Source organism: Lipophrys pholis, assembly GCF_963383615.2.
Source record: "Lipophrys pholis genome assembly, chromosome: 22".
Taxonomy (NCBI): domain Eukaryota; kingdom Metazoa; phylum Chordata; class Actinopteri; order Blenniiformes; family Blenniidae; genus Lipophrys; species Lipophrys pholis.
The window spans coordinates 2,267,940-2,293,572 of NC_137644.1; the positions used below are offsets into that span (position 1 = coordinate 2,267,940).

The 25,633-nt window shown below is 44.2% G+C and overlaps 1 protein-coding gene across 5 annotated transcripts in view; it reads left to right on the forward strand.

Annotated features, from left to right (window-relative positions):
- The first annotated feature begins 1,677 nt into the window (after nucleotides 1-1,677).
- LOC308126935 (serine/threonine-protein phosphatase 6 regulatory subunit 2-like) overlaps nucleotides 1,678-25,633 on the forward strand; it is a 30,238-nt gene continuing 6,282 nt past the window's right edge. Inside the window, exons 1-20 of one of the 5 annotated variants that reach the window (XM_080491636.1) lie at nucleotides 1,678-1,816; nucleotides 4,033-4,202; nucleotides 4,824-5,078; nucleotides 6,466-6,652; nucleotides 6,728-6,865; nucleotides 6,949-7,014; nucleotides 7,100-7,212; nucleotides 7,503-7,616; nucleotides 11,391-11,520; nucleotides 12,003-12,155; nucleotides 13,512-13,739; nucleotides 13,827-13,891; nucleotides 20,013-20,128; nucleotides 20,228-20,313; nucleotides 21,053-21,133; nucleotides 22,135-22,232; nucleotides 22,436-22,493; nucleotides 22,665-22,792; nucleotides 25,046-25,170; nucleotides 25,248-25,392. In XM_080491636.1, coding sequence (XP_080347762.1) covers nucleotides 4,852-5,078; nucleotides 6,466-6,652; nucleotides 6,728-6,865; nucleotides 6,949-7,014; nucleotides 7,100-7,212; nucleotides 7,503-7,616; nucleotides 11,391-11,520; nucleotides 12,003-12,155; nucleotides 13,512-13,739; nucleotides 13,827-13,891; nucleotides 20,013-20,128; nucleotides 20,228-20,313; nucleotides 21,053-21,133; nucleotides 22,135-22,232; nucleotides 22,436-22,493; nucleotides 22,665-22,792; nucleotides 25,046-25,170; nucleotides 25,248-25,392 — 2,258 coding nt within the window. In that variant the 5' untranslated portion in view covers nucleotides 1,678-1,816; nucleotides 4,033-4,202; nucleotides 4,824-4,851. Of the gene's footprint in view, nucleotides 1,817-4,032; nucleotides 4,203-4,823; nucleotides 5,079-6,465; nucleotides 6,653-6,727; nucleotides 6,866-6,948; nucleotides 7,015-7,099; nucleotides 7,213-7,502; nucleotides 7,617-11,390; nucleotides 11,521-12,002; nucleotides 12,156-13,511; nucleotides 13,740-13,826; nucleotides 13,892-20,012; nucleotides 20,129-20,194; nucleotides 20,314-21,052; nucleotides 21,134-22,134; nucleotides 22,233-22,435; nucleotides 22,494-22,664; nucleotides 22,793-25,045; nucleotides 25,171-25,247; nucleotides 25,393-25,633 lie in introns of those variants that run through there. The other 4 variants (XM_080491633.1, XM_080491635.1, XM_080491634.1 and 1 more) reach the window with 4 other exon arrangements.

A 25,633-nucleotide genomic window follows, 5' to 3' on the forward strand; every position in this document is an offset into this window, starting at 1 on the left:
CTCTGCTCTCCTGCTCTCTTCTGCTCTCTCTCTGCTCTCCTGCTCTCTTCTGCTCTCTCTCTGCTCTCCTGCTCTCTCTCTCTCTGCTCTCTCTCTCCTGCTCTCTCTCTCTCTCTGCTCTCTCTCTCTCTCTGCTCTCTGCTCTCTTGCTCTCTCTCTGCTCTCTTCTGCTCTCTCTCTGCTTTCTCTCTGCTCTCTCTCTGCTCTCCTGCTCTCTCTCTCTGCTCTCTCTCTCTCTCTCTCCTGCTCTCTCTCTCTCTCTGCTCTCTCTCTCTGCTCTCCTGCTCTCTCTCTGCTCTCTTCTGCTCTCTCTCTGCTTTCTCTCTGCTCTCTCTCTGCTCTCCTGCTCTCTCTCTCCTGCTCTCTCTCTCTCTCTCTCCTGCTCTCTCTCTCTCTCTGCTCTCTCTCTCTGCTCTCCTGCTCTCTCTCTCCTCTCTCTCCTGCTCTCTCTCTCTCTCTGCTCTCCTGCTCTCTCTCTGCTCTCTTCTGCTCTCTCTCTCTCTCCCCTGCTCTCTCTCTCTCTCTCTCTGCTCTCTTCTGCTCTCTCTCTCTCTCTCTCTGCTCTCTCTCTGCTCTCTCTCTCTCTCTGCTCTCTTCTGCTCTCTCTCTCTCTCTCTGCTCTCTCTCTCTCTCTGCTCTCTCTCTGCTCTCCTGCTCTCTCTCTGCTCTCCTGCTCTCTCATTCATTAAACAAGCCTACTGTTCTTCCCCACAGGCTTCAGGGCCACAATTAAAGTGTTTTCTATGAATTTCCTGGACATTGCATGGACGTCTTGTCTGAAAGTCATTTGAACGTCAATGCACAAAATAACCTCTGAAATACTTTAACACGCAACAAACCAATAACTGACACCAAACACCCATGACCATCAGAATAATAAAAAGAAAGGTCCAGACTACCAGAGCTCCAGTCCTCAGCACCATCAAATACAACACTGTGCTGGATATTAATAACACAGTTTATGGACATTACCTTCCAACAGAAGCCTCCACAGACCTGGACCAGCTCCTGGTGTTGCTCCTCAGAATCCCCCACATTATTTTTATAAGAAAATCCAAAGTTTACCGAGTTTCCCTGTTTGAAATTGAGCGGCTGTCTGATTTAATGTGACGTTTCAGACGAGCGCCCCCACACTTCAATGGTGAGGACAAGAACTGCATGCAGGCCGGCAACTTTATTAAAGTGAAAGAGTGGAGAGTCACCCTCGTGGACAAATAAAAATAAATACAAATAGCTTAATTTTCCACATGATCATAACAAAAGTGAAAACAATATTAAACACGCTCTTCCAGTGTGAACATCACTGCTTCACTAAAAGTTGCGTTTCTTGGAGACGTTTGGCTCCGTGGCACCATCTCGCTCTCCTGGATGTTACGCACACTTCGGCGCGCCGTCTCAAGTCGGCGCTCGTCCCCGGTGCAGGTCCGCTGCGCGCTCCCGTGACCATGTCGCCATTTTGATTGGAAAAATATGACTGAGTTTTTTTTCCTGCTTTGCGTGCTAAACTTCACCCCGCGCCCGAATCACTGAAATCCCGCGCGGCGGATCTGAAATAACACGCACCGCTGCCAGTGTGAGGGAGCCGTGGCTGCGGGGGAGCGTGCGAGCGGGGGGAGGGGGGGGGGGGGGGGGGGGAGGGTGTTCAGAGCCACAGTGGGACTAGCTGAGTTGAGCTAGGCTAACAGTAGCCTGACCCCCTTCTTCAAAACAAATCACTATCCAGGCTACCGCTAACTGCTTAGCTCCTGCTTCGCTGCGGCGCTGAAAACCCACCAACAACCAGACGGCGGGGACAGAGGAGACTTGTGAATCGAAGGTGAGTCGGAAATGAAGGCTCGTATTGAGTTTAAGGTGAACTCCGACAAAGTTGAGAGTAAAGTTGGAAGAGCGGGGTAAGTTAAGCTCACTCCGCGTTAACGGCTCGGAGCTAATTAGCCTTCGTGCTAATCAAGGGAAAGGAGGAACTAACGCTTCTAAGAACCGTCTGCTCACTTATCAAGTTTACAGCCTGAAAATCTACAGAAAGCGGTCAGTAAACCAGCTAACTACAGTAAAATAACGCGTTTAGCGGATAGTTATTCAGCTGGAGTGAACACAGCGGAGTCACCGAGTTTGATTTGTTGAAGATTAACCAGACTTGTTTCCTCACATTTCAACTCGGATCGTGTAGATTGTTCAGAAAAATCAAGCGTTAGGTGTTGAACGTGGAGTCGACTGGCTGAGGCCAACAACAACGGAGCCTTGTTCGAGTGATTTAAGTCCAAACTTCCTCCGCGAGGTGTTGTTTTACAGCGTTTGCACGCTCGTTTCTCGGTGTGTTAAAGAAGGATGTAATCTGGCGTTATTTGGTTTGTGGTGACGCTGCTGGACTCTGAAGTAAACAGAAATCTGAGCTCTTAGCACCAGTCAGTTGATGTGCATTTCTTGCCAAGGCTATGGAGGCTCAGTTTGCGTTTCTTTAGCTTTGACACCAGTGCATCACTCATTGTTACCGATAAATACTCAACTTTATTATAAAATGGTCACATGCCTTGTCTGTAACTTAAGCTGTCACATTCATAATAAACCATTGCAGCTGGTCAAAGTCTCAATTGATGCGCCCGTGAGACGGTTGAAGTCCTTCAAACTGAGCCATCATGGGAGTTAGAGGAACAGAAATTAAACGTTTCAGCCATGAAGGAGTGTTGTTATTGAACTGAAGTAAAACTATCTCTTGTTTTCTCCCCAAAAGAGCCCCCTTTTGTCTGTTCAACTAATTTTACAACTTCCGTGCATCTAAGTGCAAGTAAGCAGCCACAGGATGGGCAAACAGTGCAGCCTGTGTTTGCACGAGATTAGTTAATCATTTGGTGGCGCATGTCACCGGGTTTTGTAGTGCAACATCAGTTTGCTGTCACTCAAAGCAGGGCTCATGCAGACGTGTATTCGCCTCATCTCCCTGCTTTCTCAACTCGTCTAATTACAGACTGTCATCGACTCACAGCATCCACATGTGCGCCATTGTTCCTCTTTTCATCATCCGTTATATGTGCCTGCAGACTGTTTTTGTTGAGGCTGCCTCTGGTGGGTTCTATTTTGGATGTAAAGTCAAGCATTTGCCTTCCTGCTCGGTGTCCACAGGGAGCGTTCAGCGGGTTATTATTGCACTTGTGTACTGTGTAAATGTATGCCAGATGGACCTCGCTGCTCCTGCCGCAGCTGTATGTGCAAGGAAAGGTCCTCCTAGGCAGAAAAGGGGTGGGGCCTTTGAGTTCCCCCTTCAGTTTTACTTCCATGATCAACAGTGGAGAGTGTGTTGCTCAGAGAGACGTCTTCACTTTGACAAAGTCAGCACGTGTAATTGTTCAATGCCACTGCTCGCTGGTGTTGGGTTGTCTAGATTAGCTGCTGCAGTAACCACACAAAGAACTAAACACAGCTCTTTGGCCACGAAGGCATCAAATACATGTCACGATTTAACAGCAATTAAAAGACCTACACAATAATCAATGTTTGCAGTATAAATATCTTTTCCATGCACTGTGCCATGACAGAATTGTAAATAATAGAGAAAAGTACGATTAATCCTGAGCAGTTCACACAAATTCCATTTACCTAGGTTGCAAACTGAAAGAGCACTGGCATATTGAGAAAGAAATGTTTAGGCACAATCACTTTAACATCATCCAATGAAGTGTTTGTATGCATCACAAATCAACATACTTAACAGTATGTTTACCTATTCTTGTGCAATTCTAATTTGAAGTTCTGTATTGTAGTGCTGACATGAGAAACAAAGGCTGAATCATATTCAGTAGGTGATGAAATATGCACATAGCATTCAGCTTAACAGTTACCCATCATGTTCTCTGAGTATTACCCTAATGCTTTATACAAATCTCTCACTCTGACCACACCACGCTGCAAAAAGCCTCTGGGGAAACCTTCATCGTCAGGCTGGATGTGTTTGCAAAGATGTGAAATGTTGTTTCTGCTAAAACCTTGCTGATTAATACCCCCCCCCCCTCATCCACGGTTTTCCATGTGGTGCAGGTTATGGTGAGCCTCTCTGCGTCTCATCTCCTAAACAGGCCTGCGTTTTAAGAGGAGACCCATGCTGATAAATGCCAGGCCTCGCCACACTCTCTGTCGTCTGCACAAACACAAATGCCTGCCCGCCCGTGGGGGAGGTCTGAATAAAGATATCCACATTTCATCCACTGGTATGTCTCACTATTCTCTTTTTTTGCCTCTGAATGTATAAACTTTGACGACATCAATTTGGTTTAATCGTCCAACAATAGTTGTCATTGTCTCTGAAGTCTTGTTATAGACACACACACACACACACACACACACACACACACACACACACACACACACACACACACACACACACACACACACACACACACACACACACACACACAGTTTCTGTTCTGTGAGAGTTAAAGATGAGGTTTACCTTTGTGTGCCTCAACATGCAAATATCTCTCCAGAACATTGGCCATTTATTTCATGAACCGCTGCCTGTGTGAATGTATGCAAGGTTTTACTATGATTTTACAAAGTGTCCCACATTAATGCAACATGGACCCAGTCTGTTTGTTATTGACGGCACAGTTTTCTTCATGTATATCATTTGAAGTCATCCTGCTGTCATAAACTTCTTGTTTGTTTACATCAGTTTTCTCTCCCCTGCTTCCTTCCCCTCCTATGTGCCCCTTTCCTCCCTCTCTCCTTCATTGTCCATGACCACTCTGTGCTCCCTGCTCTTCCTCCGCCTCGCTCTTCCTCTACTTTTTTCCTCTTCTGTCTCTTGTTTCTTGTGTCCCGCGATGCAGGGCTGTGTCCACCGTCCCAGCGGCCACCATGTTTTGGAAGTTCGACTTGCACACCACGTCCCACATCGACCAGCTGCTGGACCGGGAGGACGTGACGCTGCGAGAATTGATGGAGGAGGACGACGTCCTGCAGGAGTGCAAGGCCCAGAACCGCCGCCTGCTCCTCTTCCTCTCCCAGGACCACTGCATGCAGGAGCTGGTCAGCCTCATCACCACAGAGCCATCTGCTGAGCTGGAGGAGAGGAGCCGCTTCAAGTACGACTCCACACACACAACACACACACTTACACTCATTCACTCATTCACACTAAACTGACACATTGAACCATCTCTTGAGTGATGTTTTTTACATAATGTCCAATCCGGGAGGCAACCACAAGAGAAGAGTTGTTTTCCTTCAAACCTCGCTCTGCTGCAGAAGTTGTGATGTCGTCATCTGTGACATCATTAGTAGTGGGACAGAGCGCCACGAGATGAACAAAGGTCAGGTCACAGATCAGCAGAAGCTCCCTTTGTTTCTGCGTCTCTGCCTGCTAGTGGTTGTGAGAGTATTGAGACGTTTGGACTGAGCCATGTTGAGTTGTACAAGATTCCCTTGGATCCTTCCGATGTTTTGAATTTGATTATTTAAATTCAAGGTCATGAAAAGGAAGTTTTGGAATTGCAAAATTGAGACATGGTGTGCAGACTCGTTCCTGCATCTGATTGGCTTAAGTCATGGATTCCGTCATGTCTCAGTCACATTTATATTATGCAAGAAAATGGTGGGGGGAAATGTAAGTTCAGAGGTGTTTGACTCCAGGACAAAAAGTCTGGTGAATGGCTGACTGTCGCAGAGAACAGTTATGAGGTCAGTTGCAAGATGTGCAGAAAAAAACCCTAAACTTGGCACAATGTGGGACAAAAACTGAAGTCTGGATAAGCACCGCTGCACTGCTCTCTGAAGTACAGCACAAGTGTAATGTAACAGAGTGATGGAGCGAGTGATGAGACTTTTAGTGGAAGCTGTTCTTCGTGGAGAAAAGACGATCGACTCACAGGGAACACATTTTCGAAGAGTGGCAGACACCACAGAACACTGACACCCCAGCTGAATTATCGGTGATGCTGCCATGAAAGTGAGCGACGTTGTTGCTATCAAACTAGCCTCAAGGCCATGCTGTCAGTGAGTTTTTAAAAACACCCATAATGCAACAGCTATAGGAGACGTTTTTTGGATGTTTCACTTTATTTAACACCAGAAAGTTTCATTAAAATTGGCTTTATGTTGAGATAGCAGGAATTGTTTGGTTTTGTGAAAATATATACATTTTCATCAAGTATACTCTGAACCACAACAAAGAAAAAGCTTCCATTTAAAGGTTTTTATGGCGCTATTTGTCCGGTCCGGTCCACTCAAGATGTAACTGGGCTGTTTGTAGCCCCTGAAGGCTCATTCCATTTTGGCCAAAGCTCCAAAGTTTGTGAGATTTTCTGGATTTCTTTTAGTTTACTTATCCTCTGTTCTGCTGTATGAAATGATGAAGTCTGACCCTTCTCACAGTGCTTAAAGCTTCATCACCCACAGACTGCACAAAACACGTCAAACGTATTGTGCTCAAAGATGTCTTCTGACGGTTATTCTGTCTTTTTTTTTAATTAGGTTTCCCAATATTGCTTGTGAGCTGCTTACTTCAGACGTGTCCATAATAAATGATAAGCTTGGTGCGGACGACTCGCTCCTGGAGATGCTGTACCACTTCCTGGAGCAGGACCCGCCTCTCAACCCTCTTCTGGCCAGCTTCTTCAGCAAAACCATCGGCAATCTGATTGCCCGGAAAACCGAACAGGTCAGCGATCATCTCAACAAGTGGGACACCTGTTTTCCCTGGGTCAGAGCATTGACCCGGTCTGTGCTTTCACAGGTGATCACATTTCTAAAGAAAAAAGAAGGCTTCATAGGTCTGGTGCTCAAACACATTGACGCCTCTGCCATGATGGACCTGCTGCTTCGCCTCATCAGCTGCGTGGAGCCGGCCCCCTTGAGACAGGAGGTCCTCCATGTAAGCAAGCTGGACACCTGTTGGAAAACGCTGCTCGTCTAAAGGCGTCATAGAATCTAATGTTTGAATTTCTTTGACTACAGTGGCTGAATGAGGAGAGATTGGTACAAAGACTCACAGAACTCATCCATACTGGCAAAGATGAGGAGGTGAATGGAAAGCTACAATCTGCTGTTGGTACTCCATTAGCCGTCTTTTCACTGCAGTTTACTAACCAAGACTTTGCTTTTCCAGAGACAATCAAATGCGTCACAAACGCTTTGCGACATCATCCGCCTTAGTCGAGACCAGGCCAATCAGATGCAGGAGAACATGGAGGCCGACCCGCTGTTGGCTGTGCTGGAGTCGTAAGTTTGCTGTTTGATTCACATCCGGGGAAGGAGTGCATGCTCCTGGTTTTGTCCGATGTTTGTCCCGTCATGTCCTCACAGGTAGAGATTGGAAACACACAGGGCTGAAAGGACTTCTTAAAAAACTATACTGCATGTTGCAGCGTGTACACAGACTTCTGTAGAAAAGCCTGTTTGACGAAGTCTTTCATTCTTTTTTTTATTTGTTGGACTTTTTATGGCCCGCAATAAAATAAGATAAAAAGTGACTCTTCCTGGTTTGTTGAACTGACGCTGGCGTCTTTCAGGCAGGAGAGTGTAGCGGGACTTCTGAAGAACATGTTCGATGGGGAGAAGAGCGAGGCCTCCATCGTTAACGGAACTCAAGTGCTACTTACCTTACTGGAGACCAGGAGGTCTGGGTGAGTTTTTATTGCCAGATTCCACGTTAATCTTGCTCTCTGGGCGTCTTGTTTGCTTTTGGTGCAGTGTCAGGTCTGTAAGTGCATCTTGTATTAGCTCCTTTTGTATTAGAGTGATATTTTCAGTCACTTGCAAACAAACTATGTAAAACCTTTGGAATTTTCAGTTTTTTTGTGATAATGACTCATAACATCTGATCTAGATTTAAGTCACATGTATAGACTAAAACAAACTGCTTAGCACACAAATGATGATGCTATATTATGCTTTTGTTGATCGGTTCTATTAAAACATGCACAGTGTTGATGAAAAATCCTTTGATTAATAAATCAACTTGTTGAATCTCCATTATCAGCAGTGACTTGGACCAAATGATCACAGTAGTTGCTGATGAGCTTTTGAGAAAACACACTGAATTGGTTCAGCTCATCCAGATCCTTATAATATCTGATGTGAATGGTCTTTTTCCGGTTATTCCTCAACATCTATATTACAGTCACATGCAGACTCTTGGCTGGGTCATTCCATAAGGAAGAATTTCTGTTTTTGCAGCCAGATTCGCGCCCATGTTTGGTGTGTGTTGTTGTGCTGTAACACCAGACCTCAGGTCAGGAAAAGCAGCCCAAGCCATGATGCTTCCTCCACTATACTTCCCTGTTGAGATGATGTTCATATATTAGTTTGCGATGCCAGTGTCACACCATCTGTTCATATGCTCCGTTTGCCAAATCAGTCTTAGGCCCCATTTACAGGCCGTTGAAAGTGAAACGGCATCGTTTTTCCGTTTTGCTTTAACAAAGGTTTTACCAAGTTGGATTGTTTCTACAGTGACTCTCAACTCTAAAACCACCAAGTCCCAGGAGAATATGGACTGGGAGTCATGACCTGACGGGGGCAAACGTTGTTATTATTAGGGATGACCCGATCGGATCGATGGACATTTGATCGGTGCCGATATTAGAAAATATTTATTGATCCACTGGATTTACTGGCTGATCACCTCACCGATCTTTTTTATGTCAGCTGCCATCTATTGATCCCCGTTTTCAACCTCCCAGAAACAGACGAGTAGCAATCAGACCGTTGGCAGCATCAACAACCCAGAACAACCCAGAACAACCCAGTGGCTTACATGTCAGCGGTCCAGAAGTATTTTAAGATGGACGACACAAACGGTTAAAGTCTCAATAAAATGTCATTTTGTGTGATGCAGAGAATAAGAAGAAGGCAATGAAGGACAGATGGATGTTGCAGCACTGAGGGGATTGGATTTGCACTTTTTTATCTTATCTCTTAAGACTTCTCTTTTCAAGTCAACCTGTTTAACCCACTTTCAGGTGGAATTGGGTCTTTCTGATCAGTTTCACTGAATACTGTTTCTGTTGTTTATATTTTAGTCAAGCTGTTTCACAAGTGGGATTCATGTTCACAATTTTAATTTCTTCCAACAATTCAGGTGAAGTTTTTTACTCCAGTTTAAGTGGCCCAGAGATTCCAAATGAATACGTTCTCTTCGTTATTACACAGCACAGCATGTAATTGAGATTTAATTTTTTTTATTGTCACTGAGTTAAAATAAACTGTTGCATCATTCTGATAAGGATTTGGATCCTTTGAGTTTTACAGTAATTCTAGTGAAACAAATATCTTCCAATGAAGCTTTTAGCTTTAGACAACTTAGTTTCTGCCACAATATACTTAAAGTATATTTGCAAATATAGCAATAGCAATGTAAGTATCGGATCGGCTGATACTCAAATCTGAAAAATCGGGTCGGCATCCTGGGGCCAAAAAGTGTGATTGAGACATCTGGAGCTGTAATTGTCCATTTACTGAGCATGTGCAGAAGAACTATTTGCTGTGGCCATCAGTTCAGAGAAGTTGAGTTTTCCCTCGTTTCCAGAGTTGGGAGTGTTTTAAAAAGTTCTACCTGGGGGGCCGTTTTCAAAAAGTAGTATTTTCAGTCACTCCGAGCTCTGTTGTCATGTAAAAGTACTGCCAAAAGTTGTGTAAAGCAGTGATGCACGCCACCATCGGGTTCTCCCACAGAGACAGAAGTTCCAAAAAATTAAATTTTTATTAAATTAAACAAAACTCCGACACTGCTCGCTCTTTCAGGCTCTTCTGCATGTCAGTCTAACTCCCGCCTGTCACCCCTGTCTCCGGGCAGAAACTCCTTTATAGGCAGAGAGGTGAGGCACCTGATGTGGATCAGGTGCCTCACCTCTCTGCCACAAGCATGTCTTGGTTTCATCAGTCAACACCAGATTCTCCATGTCGGTATGTGAAGACCGCGGCTGGTATTTCCTTCCCGATTCATGATCTGCATTTTGGACAGTGACGCGCTGCGTCTTACCCGGAAAATATGCATTCTGATTAGATAGCGTCCCGTAATTCCTCGGGATTCCCTCGAATTACGTAGTTGGGAAACTTCTCCTCGTCTGCCGTTTTGAATTTGCATAATAATTATAGGCAAATTCAATATAGATAATTTTTAAACTTATTAAAAACTCCCTCGACTTCAACACATAAAAACAACTTCAATGGATTAAGTGACGCTTTCGAACAGTAAAACCACGTATTTGTTAATATTTTGACTTTCTAATCCTGAAATTTCATAACTTTATTTGGTTCAGAACAAATGTTGACTGAGCAGGAAGAAGAGGAGGAGGAAGAAGAGGAGGAGGAGGAGGAACAGAGACAGGATTTGATTTGTTATTGACCAATACAATAAAAATACATGACACACATTTACCAGGTTATTAAGAAAAACATGTATATAAATAAAAAGTGACTAATACAATAAATATGGTGTGGTAGTAGGTAGTATGTAGTAGTATGGTAGTAGGGTGTGGCAGCGCCAATCTTAATACTGTCAAATTGATTTCAGACCAAGAATAAACTTAAAATATATCTTATTATTTGGTGTCATTTTCTTTGCATATTGTGACATCCTGAACGCAGATGTTCATTAAGTCTTCAGCTCTTCTTTTTGTGTATTTTGAGCATCCTGCATTAACTCCAATGGAATCTAAGTACAGGACATGATTGTTACCATTTGTGGAGGATCTATAGTTTTTGAGATTGCTTCCTAACTTCTGGCTTCATGCAGCTCAAAAGTTCTTGAGTGTAAGTTTTCAGAGCCCTTGTTATCTGCAGCAGGTTCTTCCTGTCGAGGAGATAGCATAGGTGAAAAGTTAAGTGTTTCTATCAGTCGGGGTGATTGTACACAGCACGTGGCCTAGAAAATACTGTACAGAAATGGTTCCATGGTTGCAATTGTTCCGTCAGTACTGTAAAACTGAGTTCATTATAACATGAAAATCATGAAATGTGTGTGTTTTGATCCAGGAAGCTTTATTTGCTCTGTATGTTAAAGTAGTAGTACGAGTTCCTAGACGTTGGTAAATCAAGCTGGTCAGTTTGGCTGTTTAGTAAAAGGTGAAGAGCGTAGGGGGAGTTTTGTGATCCAGCTTTTCCGTGGCTCAATCTTGTTTCTTTGGTTAGATTCAAGGTTTTTGCCAACTCCTGACTCCATTAGTTTTTTTTGTTGTTGTTTGTTTTTCCCCCTAGTCAATGGTCGAGAGGTTTACATGCTTTTTCCACCACAACGCTACATGGCTAACCACTTCGGCTTTGTCTCTACTTGTGACGTAGATGCAGATCAGAGGACGCTAAATGACCATTCACTGCAGAAAATGACTAAATTCATGTAGTTTTTCTTTGCACTTTGTTTTGATAGTCTAACGATTTTTCCTGCTTCTGTGTTCCAGGTTGGAGGTTGGGCTGATGGATCTGTATTCTCAGGGTTACGAAAGGTCTTACACTGTCAACAGCAGTATTTTAAATGCCATTGAGCCCCATTTAAAGGACTTCCAGCAGCTTCTTCTGGATCCCCCCAAGGTATCACCCACAATGCCACAGAGCCAAGTCTCTATCTCACTCACACACACACACACACACACACACACACACACACACACACACACACACACAGTTCCCTTTTTTTCCACTGCCTGTTTGAGAGGTGGTGGTTGTTTTTTTGTTTTTTTTTATTCCTCCTTATTGTTGTCTGAAAGCCACAGTGGTGCAACGTGAGGTTGTTTTTGACTGAGCCATCACCAGAAACAACCACAGAACTATAGCTGCTTTAGCTGCAATTAACAAAAGAAAAAACTGGCACAGGTTATTTTTTATTTTATTTTTTTATTGTATCGCTGCAGAATCCATAAAATATTTTTTGGGTTTTTCCCAAGTTGAAACTTATTTTCTCCACTCTGCAGATACTTTTTCCCCCTCTAATGTATTGTTCATGTATTTTTGACCCTGTCTAATTCAAAGCGTTTTCTGCACAAGTTTATACACGTCTCTTGTTCCTGCCACAGAAAAGTGCAATATTGACGACCGTTGGCGTTCTAGAGGAGCCACTCGGGAACGCCCGCCTTCACGTGGCCCGGCTGGTGGCTTCCCTGCTGCAGACCAATGCTCCCAGTATCTGCCAGGAGCTCTGCAATCTAACCACCATGGACCTACTACTGGTAGGTCCACACCGAACTCCTAACCCTTTCAACTTAAACAATAAAATTTCTTGGGCTAACTTTGCAAACAGATAAATATCCTAAAAACAAACTTCATGGCACGGGTTCCCAAGGACCGTGAAATTTATATGGCACCTTTTAGTGGATCTGCAACACGATTGAACACACATGTCAAATGCATGTTTCAAAAGGCTTTAAACAGTTAATGTGACCAACTCGCCCCGCCACAAAGCTACTATAACACTAGTTTTGTCAGGGAGCAGTGAACAATAATTAGTCTTTCTTAGCGTAGCTTGGCAACCGCTTTAGCATTTGACCAAACTTTAGGACAAACAACAGTGAGGCTGAAATTTCGAAGTTTGAGTTACTTACAGACATTGTCTTAGAAGAGAGCGAGGATAACAGGAGCGCTAACAACAGTTTCAAACAATGGCCACAAGACGTGTGGATGACGCTCACTTCCTGCTTCAATCACTTCCAGTGCGGCGTGACAACTTTGTATATAAAGAACCACAAAAGTGCCTTCCCTACATTTTTAAATAATGGTGAGAACACAACAGGAAATACTTGAAATGAACTGCATGTGCAAAGTAGAAAAAGGTTAACTGGTGTAGCTTGTCTGTTGATTTTGTTTGTGATGAAGTCTCAGGAGTCATCGTCCAAAAAACATATGGAGTCAGTGGATTTACCGTTTTTTCAGATCTTGTCCAATATAGTCATCACTCTCTAAGTACCTGATCTACTCGTGGTACAATTTCTGTTTTTACCCTCCTCTGCTGTTCAAAGCTCCCCTGTTGCCCCCATAAGACAAAAAGCCTGAACATTATCAAAGTGCACTGCTTCATGTGTCGCAGGTGAAGAAACACATTTTTATTTTGTGTTGTCGCTGTGATTTGCTCTGCGGCTGTTCACACGGTCACTCTCTGAGAACAAGTTAAAAATTAAACACACACGTGACGTCAGGATTGAAGCCCAATCTGACTGCAACCTACTGGGAGCAGATGGAAATCCGATTGGTTCAGATGTTTGGAACAATATTACAGCTTCGGCTCTCAGAGGGTTAAGAGTGTGAGAGAAGATGATTCTGGCTCGTTCCATGTATGTACTCTACCTTTAATGTGTTTCGTCACATTTGCCTGGTCATGAAACGGGGGCACCACTGATTATCTTATCACAGCCACTGACCAAAGTGCTGCGTGAGCGGTAAACTTCCTCTGCACAAAGCTGCTGATATGGTGTCATTTGAAAGGTTATCTGCACCGTGGATGAAGGATAAATGGAAGAAAAAGCCTGATAATTGAAGCACTGAATGTCTCCAATGTGCTCACACTCTTCTCCTGTCCTCCATCTGCACAGGATCTATTCTTCAAATACACATGGAATAACTTTTTGCACTTCCAAGTGGAGCTGTGCGTGGCAGCTATTTTGAACCATCCCTCCACAGAAGAGCGGCCCGGCACGGGCCTCCAGAACCACGAGGAGAACCCAGCAGAGTCCAACCCCGAGGCACAAAGCAGCGAGGGAGGGGAGCCAGGCCGGTCCAGTGACCCACAGACCTCAATCCACAACGCCCTTGTGGCACATGTAAGTGCAGCGTGCCAGGACTTTACCAGGGAGTGTTTTCTCTGGATTATCGCCACAGTCATTTAGTGTTTTGTTGGAATCTTGCAGCTCTTCCAGAAGTGTCGACTGGTTCAGAGAATCCTCGACGCCTGGGAGGAGAATGACAAAATCCAGTAAGTCTGCTTCATTTGCATGAATTACTGACTATCCGTCTTTTTATTGATGGAGTTTGCATCTTCTGTGCAGTCGATCTGTGTTGTTGCTTGTCAAACTTGGGCCCCGTTTACATGACGTCTTTCATTGCATTCCGGTTGCCGTTTTCACGGCAACGGTGCCCAGAGCCACTGAAAACACAGCTTTTTGAGAACGGTTCCCAAGGCTGAGCTTTCTGAAAACTGGGGCTCTGTCGTGTAAAAGGGAGAAAGTGCCACTTTGTGGAAAAGCGCATGCTCCGTCTCCATTCTGCTGCCAGAGACGCTGCTACACGGCCAGAGTAAATGGTTCTTCTGCACACGTGCAGGCAGCGAGACATTGATGGCAATATTTGCCTCCAGTGTGTCCAAATTCTCCTGGGACTTGGTAGTTTTATAGTTGAGTCACTTGTAATAGCAATATTGCTAAAGTTGTCTTATCCAGGTCAATTCACACACTTGTGAGTTAAGCAGATGAGAGGAGAGGACTCCGTCTTATCTCTTCACAAACTAAAGTTGTATTATTTTGCACAACGGACGCTTTGTATGATAACATAACAATATAATATTTGTTGTGTTAAAAAGTGAAACATTTCACCTTATAAGGTAATGACTTATATTGTTATAACGAGAGACTTATGTGTGAATGAGGAACCGTGAAGTGATTTGTAATTAGCGATGGTAATACCGTATACCTGGGATATTGAAACTTTTGTGATGCCAAAACACAAATAAAGCTGCAAGCAGCGTTGAATGGGTCCTTGCATGTTGGAATGTGGTGCATGCTGAGGTTTGGTGCACGTCACAGAGTAATGGAAATGTGGGCAAACGTGACATTTAAGTGCCATAATTGTGAAATTTCTGAGGGCGTGTTCACGTTCCCCTATTTGGTCCGACCAAAAACAACTGAAATATGATTTGACAATTTTATTTCTAATGTCTTTCAGGTGTCAGGCATTAAATAAAGAGTGTAAACAGTAGTGGTGTAACAATAAAACACTGTAAGGTGTCATATCTTTACATATGAAATGGCTCCTGTGATCCTCATCGCTCTTTTCCAGTTGTTGCTCAGCGTTTTTGTAAAGAACCTGGCCAAAGCTAGCGTGACGTCAAACACGGTTACGGCGGAGCTAGCATGCGGGTCGAGCTCGTGCTTCTTCTTTAGGTGTTCGTTGTGTTTCCAGAGTATTTTAACTCACACTGACATTGTTTGCATATGGAGTGAGTTTTGTCTGTTGAGCCGTCTTTCCGTTGGAATCCCAAATTCTTCCATACCGCCGATTTATTTCCAAGAAGTGGACATAAGTCGTCCTTTTTTTAGGCTGCTCGCGCTAGCCATGGCGCCGCCGTGCACGTTGTGTGAAGGCGGCAAGAGTGCGCAGGAAATGGTGACGCCGCCGTACAGACGTGCTACGTGAATTTCAAACGGGTTTAAACTCCCTTACCAAAGCAGCAGCGTCTCTGGGCGCAGTACTGTGACTCCAGAGCAGCACGATACCGAGTGGAATAATATTAAGTTACCTGATAACTGATTGAGAAAGTGAAAGTCATTAGTTTTGCTTTGAAAAGCCTAATTTAACGACCACAGAAGTAATTCTGCAGCAAACCGGCAGGTTGCCATGTTGGCTGACCAGGAGCCACCAAAAAGTTTTCAATTATTCAAGTGTTCGTCCTCAAAACAGTTTCTATTCAAGAAAGTGTGCTCATCTTTTCACAACAAACAGAAGATATGTAAAGGTAAACAGGAAACGGCCTGTAAGTACAAGCAGGTGGTCACAATGATCTGCCCTCCAACGGCATGCTGCCACACCAGAACACTTTAACAAAGATATCAAATCCTGTCATCATGCAGTCTCTCTCTCTCTCTCTCGCTCTCTCTCTCTCTCGTTGGTTTTAATGTTGTTGGGGGTTTTTTCCTGACTAAATATAAACGATTGAGAGGTTGTATCTGGCAGCATAAATCACTGATTGATAATAACTGAACAACCCGCTGGACCCGCTACTGAGTCAATGAGCAGACTTTAAAAAAAAAAAAAAAAAATTATGGTGCGTTTAGCCCCAATTAATCCCTAATACCAGGTTGTTTCCTACCTGGAGAAGTTTCTTCAGGTGAGACGTTGACACACTTTGTACAATGCAAATTGTCCCTCCCAGCCGACAGAGAGGTTAAGAACCTTTTTCTCACTTCAAAACAAAATGATGTCGGAGTTTCCAGCCAGAAAATGTGTTTCTTTCTCGGGGAGGAGCTATGACGAGAACAGCTGCCGGCAGTATCCATGGCAACGCGTCGTTTCAGTCAGGTTTAGTGTTGGTCTGCCTGAAAGTGTCGGGAAGCGTCGCAATGCCAGTGGATGGTGCATGTGTCGGCTGCATTTCTAGTTTATGCAATCTGATTTTCTATTGTAATCCCAGCTTTTATCTAATATACCTGTAACCAGATTACACATTTTTTTATGTACTGTAACGAATTACAGTTTAAAAAAAATTTGTATCCAAATTACGTAACACTGTTACATGTAGTCCGTTACTCCCCAACCCTGTATGTATGTATGTATGTATATATATATATATATATATATATATATATATAGGGGATATACCAGTATCGGTTCGATACCAGGCATGAGTACTCGTACTCACAAAAGTGCCACCGATACCACGACCTACCCGATACTGCTTTACGGCAGCGCGCGTGTTGTGTATTTTGACCTACTAGGGCTGCCGTAGTTGAGACGGACAAAAGGGTGTGTGTGTATGTGTGTGTGGACCGCAGCTCCTCCGTGTATGTTCTGTGTGGACATACAGTGGGGCAAAAAAGTATTTAGTCAGCCACCGATTGTGCAAGTTCTCCCACTTAAAATGATGACAGAGGTCTGTAATTTTCATCATAGGTACACTTCAACTGTGAGAGACAGAATGTGAAAAAAAAATCCAGGAATTCACATTGTAGGAATTTTAAAGAATTTATTTGTAAATTATGGTGGAAAATAAGTATTTGGTCACTTCAAACAAGAAAGATCTCTGGCTCTCACAGACCTGTAACTTCTTCTTTAAGAAGCTCTTCTGTCCTCCACTTGTTACCTGTATTAATGGCACCTCTTTGAACTCGTTATCTGTATAAAAGACACCTGTCCACAACCTCAAACAGTCAGACTCCAAACTCCACTATGGCCAAGACCAAAGAGCTGTCGAAGGACACCAGGAAAAGGATTGTAGACCTGCACCAGACTGGGAAGAGTGAATCTACAATAGGCAAGCAGCTTGGTGTGAAAAAATCAACTGTGGGAGCAATTATCAGAAAATGGAAGACATACAAGACCACTGATAATCTCCCTCGATCTGGGGCTCCACGCAAGATCTCATCCCGTGGGGTCAAAATGATCATGAGAACGGTGAGCAAAAATCCCAGAACCACACGGGGGGACCTGGTGAATGACCTGCAGAGAGCTGGGACCAAAGTAACAAAGGTTACCATCAGTAACACACTACGCCGACAGGGAATCAAATCCTGCAGTGCCAGACGTGTCCCCCTGCTTAAGCCAGTGCATGTCCAGGCCCGTCTGAAGTTTGCCAGAGAGCACATGGATGATACAGCAGAGGATTGGGAGAATGTCATGTGGTCAGATGAAACCAAAATAGAACTTTTTGGTATAAACACAACTCGTCGTGTTTGGAGGAAGAAGAATACTGAGTTGCATCCCAAGAACACCATACCTACTGTGAAGCATGGCGGTGGAAACATCATGCTTTGGGGCTGTTTTTCTGCTAAGGGGACAGGACGACTGATCCGTGTTAAGGAAAGAATGAAAGGGGCCATGTATCGTGAGATTTTGAGCCAAAACCTCCTTCCATCAGTGAGAGCTTTGAAGATGAAACGTGGCTGGGTCTTCCAGCATGACAATGATCCCAAACACACCGCCCGGGCAACGAAGGAGTGGCTCCGTAAGAAGCATTTGAAAGTCCTGGAGTGGCCTAGCCAGTCTCCAGACCTCAACCCCATAGAAAATCTGTGGAGGGAGTTGAAAGTCCGTGTTGCTCGGCGACAGCCCCAAAACATGACTGCTCTAGAGGAGCTCTGCATGGAGAAATGGGCCAAAATACCAGCTACTGTGTGTGCAAACCTGGTAAAGACCTATAGTAATCGTTTGACCTCTGTTATTGCCAACAAAGGTTATATTACAAAGTATTGAGTTGAATTTTTGTTATTGACCAAATACTTATTTTCCACCATAATTTACGAATAAATTCCTTAAAAATCCTACAATGTGAATTCCTGGATTTTTTTTTCACATTCTGTTTCTCACAGTTGAAGTGTACCTATGATGAAAATTACAGACCTCTGTCATCATTTTAAGTGGGAGAACTTGCACAATCGGTGGCTGACTAAATACTTTTTTGCCCCACTGTATATTAAAGGTTAATCGGCTACTGGAGTCCACATCCTTGTTATGTAGGGAGATACACTGAAGACATAATAGCGCGGTTTACGGCACGCCGCTGCAAGGCACGGTAAGGAGCGTACATCACGGCGGGCAATGAGGAGCGGTTAACTACCCCGCCTCACACCCGGTGTTAAGCAGGACATAGAACTCAGTTCCTGAGATGAACACTTGTTGTATTTATTGCCAGTTTGTTTTATGTACAGCTTCGTGCTCGACCTGCTCCATAGCACGCTCTCTCTCTCAGGCACAGTGGTCAAGCTAGCAGCGCGTCCGTTAAAGGGCCATGCACGCAATGTTTTCTAATAGTTTAAGTGGCTGTGTCAAAAAAGTCAGTAAATTTAAGTACTCTGTATCGGTCAGTACTCATACAGTACTCATTTTGGAAAAAAAAAGTGGTATCTGTGCATCCCTAATCTCTCTCTCTCTATATATATATATATATATATATATATATATAATCGTGGTTGTTTGCGGTTACCTATTAGCGATGAGCTAATTATCCTAGCCACCAAGGGCTAAAGCGGTGGGATTTCTTCTTCTGGTCTGGATCAATCAGTGAGCCGTGTTTCTTCTTTGCTTGCTCTCTGTTTCGAGCGACAGCGCCCCCAAACCAGCAGCTGTTGTAACTGCATGACGTTTTCCAGGTGGTTTAGTCCGGTTTCTAAAGTGAATGTGAACGCCACAGAACCAAATGGTGTGGGGAAATGGCGGACTTCCTGTTGGGTTTAAAGTGGCGCTACGGAGCCATTTTGCCAGACACATGTGCAATGACCATAAAATATAAAAGATAACGTAATAATAATAATAATACACCCACATCAAACACATCTGCAAGACCTCTTTCTACCACCTCAGGAACATCGCCAAACTCCTCCCAACACTCACTCTGGCTGATGCAGAGAAGCTAGTCCACGCCTTAGTCTCTTCAAGGCTGAACTACTGCAAAGCACCCCTCATGGGGAACTCGGGCAAGAGCCTCCAAAGACTGCAGTACGTCCAGAACAGCAGCCAGGATCCTGATGAAGGTCCGAAAACACGACCACATCACTGGCTCCCTGTCCAGCTCAGAATTGAGTACAAGGTGTCCCTCGTCACCCACCAATGCATCAACCCCCCCCCCCCCCCCCCCCCCCCTTACCTCCAAGAACTTCTCATCCCCCAGAACTGTGATTGTTCCCTCGGCTCCCTCCAAGTCCCCAGAACCAACCTCAGCACGATGGGTGATCGGGCCTTCTCCTCAGTTGCCCCAAAACTCTGTAACGCCCTCCCTGACCACCTGAGGGCTCCACAAATCACTGATGCTTTTAAACAAAAACTAAAAACCTATCTTTTAAAAAAAAAAAAAGCCTTTTTTAATGTTTTATGTGTCCCTTTTAAACTTTAACAGACTTTTCTCGCCCTGACCGACCTTTTCTTTTAACAATCTTTCCTTAAAAAAATGTTTGTATCACTTTGAGATTGTTTAAATATAAAGTGCGTTACAAATACAATTTATTATTATTATTATTATTATTATTATTATTATTATTATTATTATTAACATTTCCTTGCATTCCTATCAGGTGTCACCCAGCTCTGCTCGGGCTCGGACCTTAAAAAGAATGCGTTTTCACTTGAAACGTGGTGTTAACGTGTAAAGTGTGTGTGCTTGTTCATCTCAGGACTGACGGCGGCGCCAGGAGAGGTAATATGGGTCATTTGACCAAAATCGCCAACATGGTGGTGCAGAACCTGGAGAAAGGACCGGTACAGGCCCAGATCGCTGACCTCATCAAAGGTAACGACACACCCCTGCACTCCGAATTTTCCAAGTTTAAATTCTGACTGATTAAGCCTTTAAAAGTTAAAATCCCAGGTGGGGGTTCCCCTGTTGCAGAGCTGCCTGAAGACTGCAGAGGTCGCTGGGAGAGCTTTGTGGACGAGACGCTGAGAGAGACCAACAGGAGGAACACGGTCGAGCTCGTAAGACATTCACTTCAACCAGTCTTAAGAAAAATCGCCAGTTCTTTAACCAGCTTGTTTCCCTTCTTCTCTCCTACCTCCAACCCGATACGCCGTGCAGGGTCAAGCGTGTGACCACACAGCTGAGGTTAATGTCAGAGCAGGATATGTGAGGCGTGTCTTCAGATTCAAATGAAATAAAACTTACAAGCAACTAAAGTCAGATGTGTCAGTTAATTATTAGAACTGCTTGATGTTAACTGTACCCAAACCATATGGATATCCATCTATCCTCTATTCTATATCCTTCCTATATATATATATATATATATATATACACACGTCTCCTCTCCTCCTGAAATAATTTACTGTATGTTTTGTCTCTCCACTTTCTAAAGACTGATGAATTTATAACAAATAACCTGCTTTATAATTGTGAAAACTTAAAAGGAGTTAGTCTTGAAGTGAGTAGGGTTGCTGGGCTCTCCCTGGAATCTGTGGTAGGAAAAGAAAATCCACTTGACGGTTTCTTTTTTACCACTTTATCTTTCTTTGAGCATTGAAAGCGTCCAGTATTCCAGCGAACGTGGCAGCGGCCTCTGGGGTCATGCTCATGGTCTCACAGCAGGAGACGACTCACTGTGTCTTCAGATACATTTACACTGCTGATAAACTTATTTGAAGTAGTGTAAGAGAGTAAAACACGTTATAGAACAGAAGCACACACGTTTGTTGACCAGATGTCCTGTAACATCAACAGGTGAGCACCCACAACATGCACTCGTCCAGTGAGGACGACGACATGGAGAGTCCTTTCCCCAACGACCTGTCTCTGCAGCAGGTAAGATTATCCTCAATGAAAAGTATTTCACTGTCAGATACTCCAGATGGCCGTGTCCAAAAAGAAGCAGAGCCTGTAAATGATTTGAATGTTTTTCCCGATCACTTAAGTCTGTCAGTTTTTTTTAATACGTGGTTCTGTCCTCGTCACATGGTGTCCTCGTCACATGGTGTCCTCGTCACATGGTGTCCTCGTCACATGGTGTCCTCGTCACATGGTGTCCTCGTCAAGGCCTTTTCATATGCCGTCCTGCCGGTTCGTGGAAAAATGCTGCTGCTTGAAATCGAGCCGACCACCGCTTCACATGACAGCGGTGCCCGTAGCCACTGAAAACACTACTTCTTGTAGTGGAACTTTTTAAAAATGCTCTGACTCCGTCTCTATGGAAACGGATTAAAACTCATTCCTCAACATTCTTGAAACGCTGCTACTGCGCATGCGCACCACGGTCGTAGTCAATAGTTCTTCTATCCTGGGGCAATAACAACTATGTTCAGTGTGCGGAGTTGCAGTCTGTCTTGCCACACGAATGTCCATGTACTCACATTGTTTATGTTTAGAAATATAGTTTATAGTTCATGAAACCACACGTGTGGTTTCAAGAACAAACAGCACCTACTAGTGGTCCAAAATGAAAACTACATAATTTTTAGCTTCTCTCCCGTTTCTGTGTAAATAGACATAGTTTACAAAACATTGGCAAACAAATGCAAAACCTTTCTGAAATAAAGATGCAAAAACATTGTTGTGTAAACTGAGCCTGAGGTTGGGGTTAGTTGTACTCGTTGGAGAAACCACTGCTGCTATTAAACCAAACCATTCTCCTGACTTCTGCGTCATCGGCGTGTCAAACATCAGCATCCCACACGTGTTTCAAAAAGGCGTGTAATGCATGTCGTGTCGTGGACGTCACACCCGATCTCCAGGCCACATTCCCATCCCGCTGAACGGTTGGTTATAAACACCGAGAACAACATGAACTTACGAGTTTCCTTCCTCAGGCGTTCTCGGACTACCAGATCCAACAGATGACCGCCAACTTTGTGGATCAGTTTGGGTTCAATGATGAGGAGTTCAGTGAGCATGACGAGAATATCAAGTAAGCATTCGAAGAATTTAGTTTAGACTTTTAAAAACTCGGGTTCAGAACTCAACTCAAGACGGTTTTGTAACAACAATTGGTTAAAGTGATAGTTTATTGGTTCACTTGTAATTGGTTGTGTTGTAGTTAATAGATGTGTTCCATCCTTTTATTGCTGCATGTTGTTTGGTGGTTGATCAGTGTGTCTCCTCTCTTCTCAGCGCCACATTTGACAGAATTGCCGAAATAAACTTCAATCTAGATGCTGATGATAATAGTGTAAGTGTCCAAGAATCCTGAGTTATTCCTCCTTTATTCAGTTCTGATTTACAGTTTTGAATTAGAACAAATAATAAATAATGTGTCCATTGTGGTTAAAAACCATTTATTTATTAATGCTCGTCATGATCCGAGGCGTCATTCAATCCTGAAATGTCTCTCCGCCCTCAGGCCAATGCGGCTGCTTTTGAAGCCTGCTGTAAAGAGAGGATACGCCAATTTGATGATGCTGAAGAAGAGGAGGACATTTGGGAGGAGAAGGAGATCAACTATGCAACACAAGCTAAATCCAGAACGAGGTAATCCTGTAGCCATCAGAAGAACATTCAGTTTCTCTGTGGCAGCGACAAATGAAACTTAAAAAGGGCGAAGCATCCTGGTCAGGTGGTAAGAACCTCAGAGGAGTAAAGGAGTACCTGGAGAGCACCATGAAACCTAGCACATAATTAACATATTCTCCAGGCAAGTCTGTTTTAGTTTGTCTGGTCATGTGACTTATACTACGAAGCCACTTAAAGGCCCCATATTGTACAGTTTTTCAACAATGTCGTGTGTTTTTTGTACAACATTGTGTTCCAAGTGTGTTTCCTCAAACCCCAACTCGGTCCTGAGTTCCAGCCAGTCTGAAAGTCTCTCCTGTGAGCGCCACAGACAACAGGCTGTTTCTGGGTCTCTGAGCTGCGTCGGTCCGTGTGACTCCACGCTCCTCCTGTGTTGCCAGATTGGGCAAGTTTCCCCAAATCCCCTGTATTTCTCTTTCCTTTTTTCTTTATTTATTTCGTGCAGTTTTGTGTTTATGAGTGTGTGTTCTTTAATAACTGTAGGGTTTGACATATGTTTCTCTCGAGGTTGAGATTTGGGCTGGTTTTTATTGAGAGGTATACGTTGTGTTTGAGCTGGCAGCAGTGAGTCAGATCTGGCAACCTCAGAGAAAAAGCCGGCTTCTTGCGATGGTGGTGTGATGCAGTTTACATTGCGACAGTAAAATGGGTGAAAATGAGTTTTGGCAACAGGATCTGGAGACGTAGTTCCAGCACATTGAAGCGTAGTTCCACTTGTGCGGATTACGGTGGATGACACAAAGTACTTTCATGTTGTCATGGCGCTAGATTCATCCACCACTCGCAGGGTGATGGGACTTCTGCGTGACCCACCAGCGTATAAGAAATGCAATGCTCTGAAAACCCAACGTCTTCTGTCCCTCCACGGCTTGGGAGACAGTCGGCCCGCAGGACTGATGGAAAACAAGCTGCACTGCTTGGCTCAGGTGATTCATCGTTTGGTGAAACTGCTGGAAGAGAATAAAAGATGGACTGGACTCCTCCGTCTGTCTTGTCTTTCCTTCTTCCACAGCGGTGTATTCATCGCTATGTCTGAAGCAGAATGTGACCCAGGAGAGGCTCCTGGAGAAGTTCAGACTCTATGCTTCAGTTTGGTTAAAAATATTATGTCTGAATGTCAGTTCTTATGACACTTTCCCAGTAGTTCCTCCTCAGCCCTACTCGCCTCGCCATTGATGTTTTTCCGTAATGTGTTGGAACCTGGTACCGCATCTGGTACCGTACCAGGTACTTTCATGGTTCTTCTTGCCAGTAGACAATGTGATGTCGGCAGACGGCAGCTGCTGATTGGCTGAAGCATTATGACACAGATGAGTCAGTGGGCGGCTCATTCACCCGCCATTTTTTAAACCGGATCACAACAAAAACCTTCACAGAGATAGACGCGCAGAAACGAACCCCGTGGAGCAGCAACGAGCTGCAGACGTTTTTCTGTCTGGTGGCGACCGGAGGATTCAGGAGCTCCACAGAGCGCCACGCTGTCCGAGCTGTGGATACTACCGGTGTTTTGGATTAACTGCTTTCCTTGTCAACTGGTGACCAGCTTCCTCCGGTGTCGCCTTTTCACAGCAGATGTTAAAAACCCCAACAAAATCCGTAGCTGTCCTGATGAATGGTGTTTAACTGCATTTCCATTGAAGTTTAAAGTATCCTACCTTTAGTTTGTCTTATTTTAACATCAGCTGCTGCTCACAGCTGGTGGCAGAAGTCACCAGTTAACAGGGGCACCAGTGAAACCGAAACACCGGACCGTGAAGCATGATTGTAACAATCCACATTCTGTAATATTGTTAATAAATAAATGAAAATATACAGACCCTTTCCAAAAAAGTAGAATATAATGCAAAAGTTGATCTATTTCCATAATGCCATTCAAAAAGGTAAACTTTGATAGATTACAGATTCAGGGCCCACAATTCAAACAATTTCAAGTATTTATTTGTTTATTTTGACATAATTTGGGCTTCCAGCTCATAAAACCCATGAAAACAGATTTGACTGTTAAAAATCCATTACAAGGTGAATTTTGCATAATATGGGACCTTTAAATGTCAAAATATACTGATAAGTGCCACTGGTGACCACGAGATGTCATTGTATGACAACTACAAGCTGCTGCAACACCACAGATAAACTGCCATTACTACTGGATTTGACTGACGGCTTGAAAAGATTTCTGATGTTAATCCCTGAGTGCTCCCTCTCTGCCAGGTTCGGAGTGTCACAGTCCTCAGAGGGAAGCTCTAGAAGCAGCATGGAGAACGGAGGCCGGGAACGGGACCGTAGCTCTGAGTCCGATGAGGACGAAGACTCCGGACAGAACACACCAGAGATAGGTAGAGCAGAGCCCAGCCCGCACGTCACCTCTGACCTGCCAGACAAGAGCTCACCGTCAGACCCGTGTGGTTCACAGGTCCCGGCTGGACGGCGAACTTCAGGGATTCTGGAGGGACTGGGCTGTCTCCGTCCCCAGCAGGCTGGGAGAGCGCAGCGGAGGGCGGAGCAGACACACAGGGAACTGGCTGGGCCAACTTCACAGAGTTCCAGCCGTTCTCCGGGTGAGGAGATGACCGGATGAACAAACGGGCCAGCATGGCATTGGATTAGATTAGATTAGATTAGATTAGAGTTGATGCCTACATGAAATACAATGGAATTCTGTTTGGCTCTCTGACAGCAGCATGACGGTCATGGTGGGCATTGGAAGTCACAAACAAGTTTAGAATATATATAAATAAACAACAAATGACTTGATATGAACATAAGTAGCAGCATGGACGTATAAACCGTGAGGTGGAG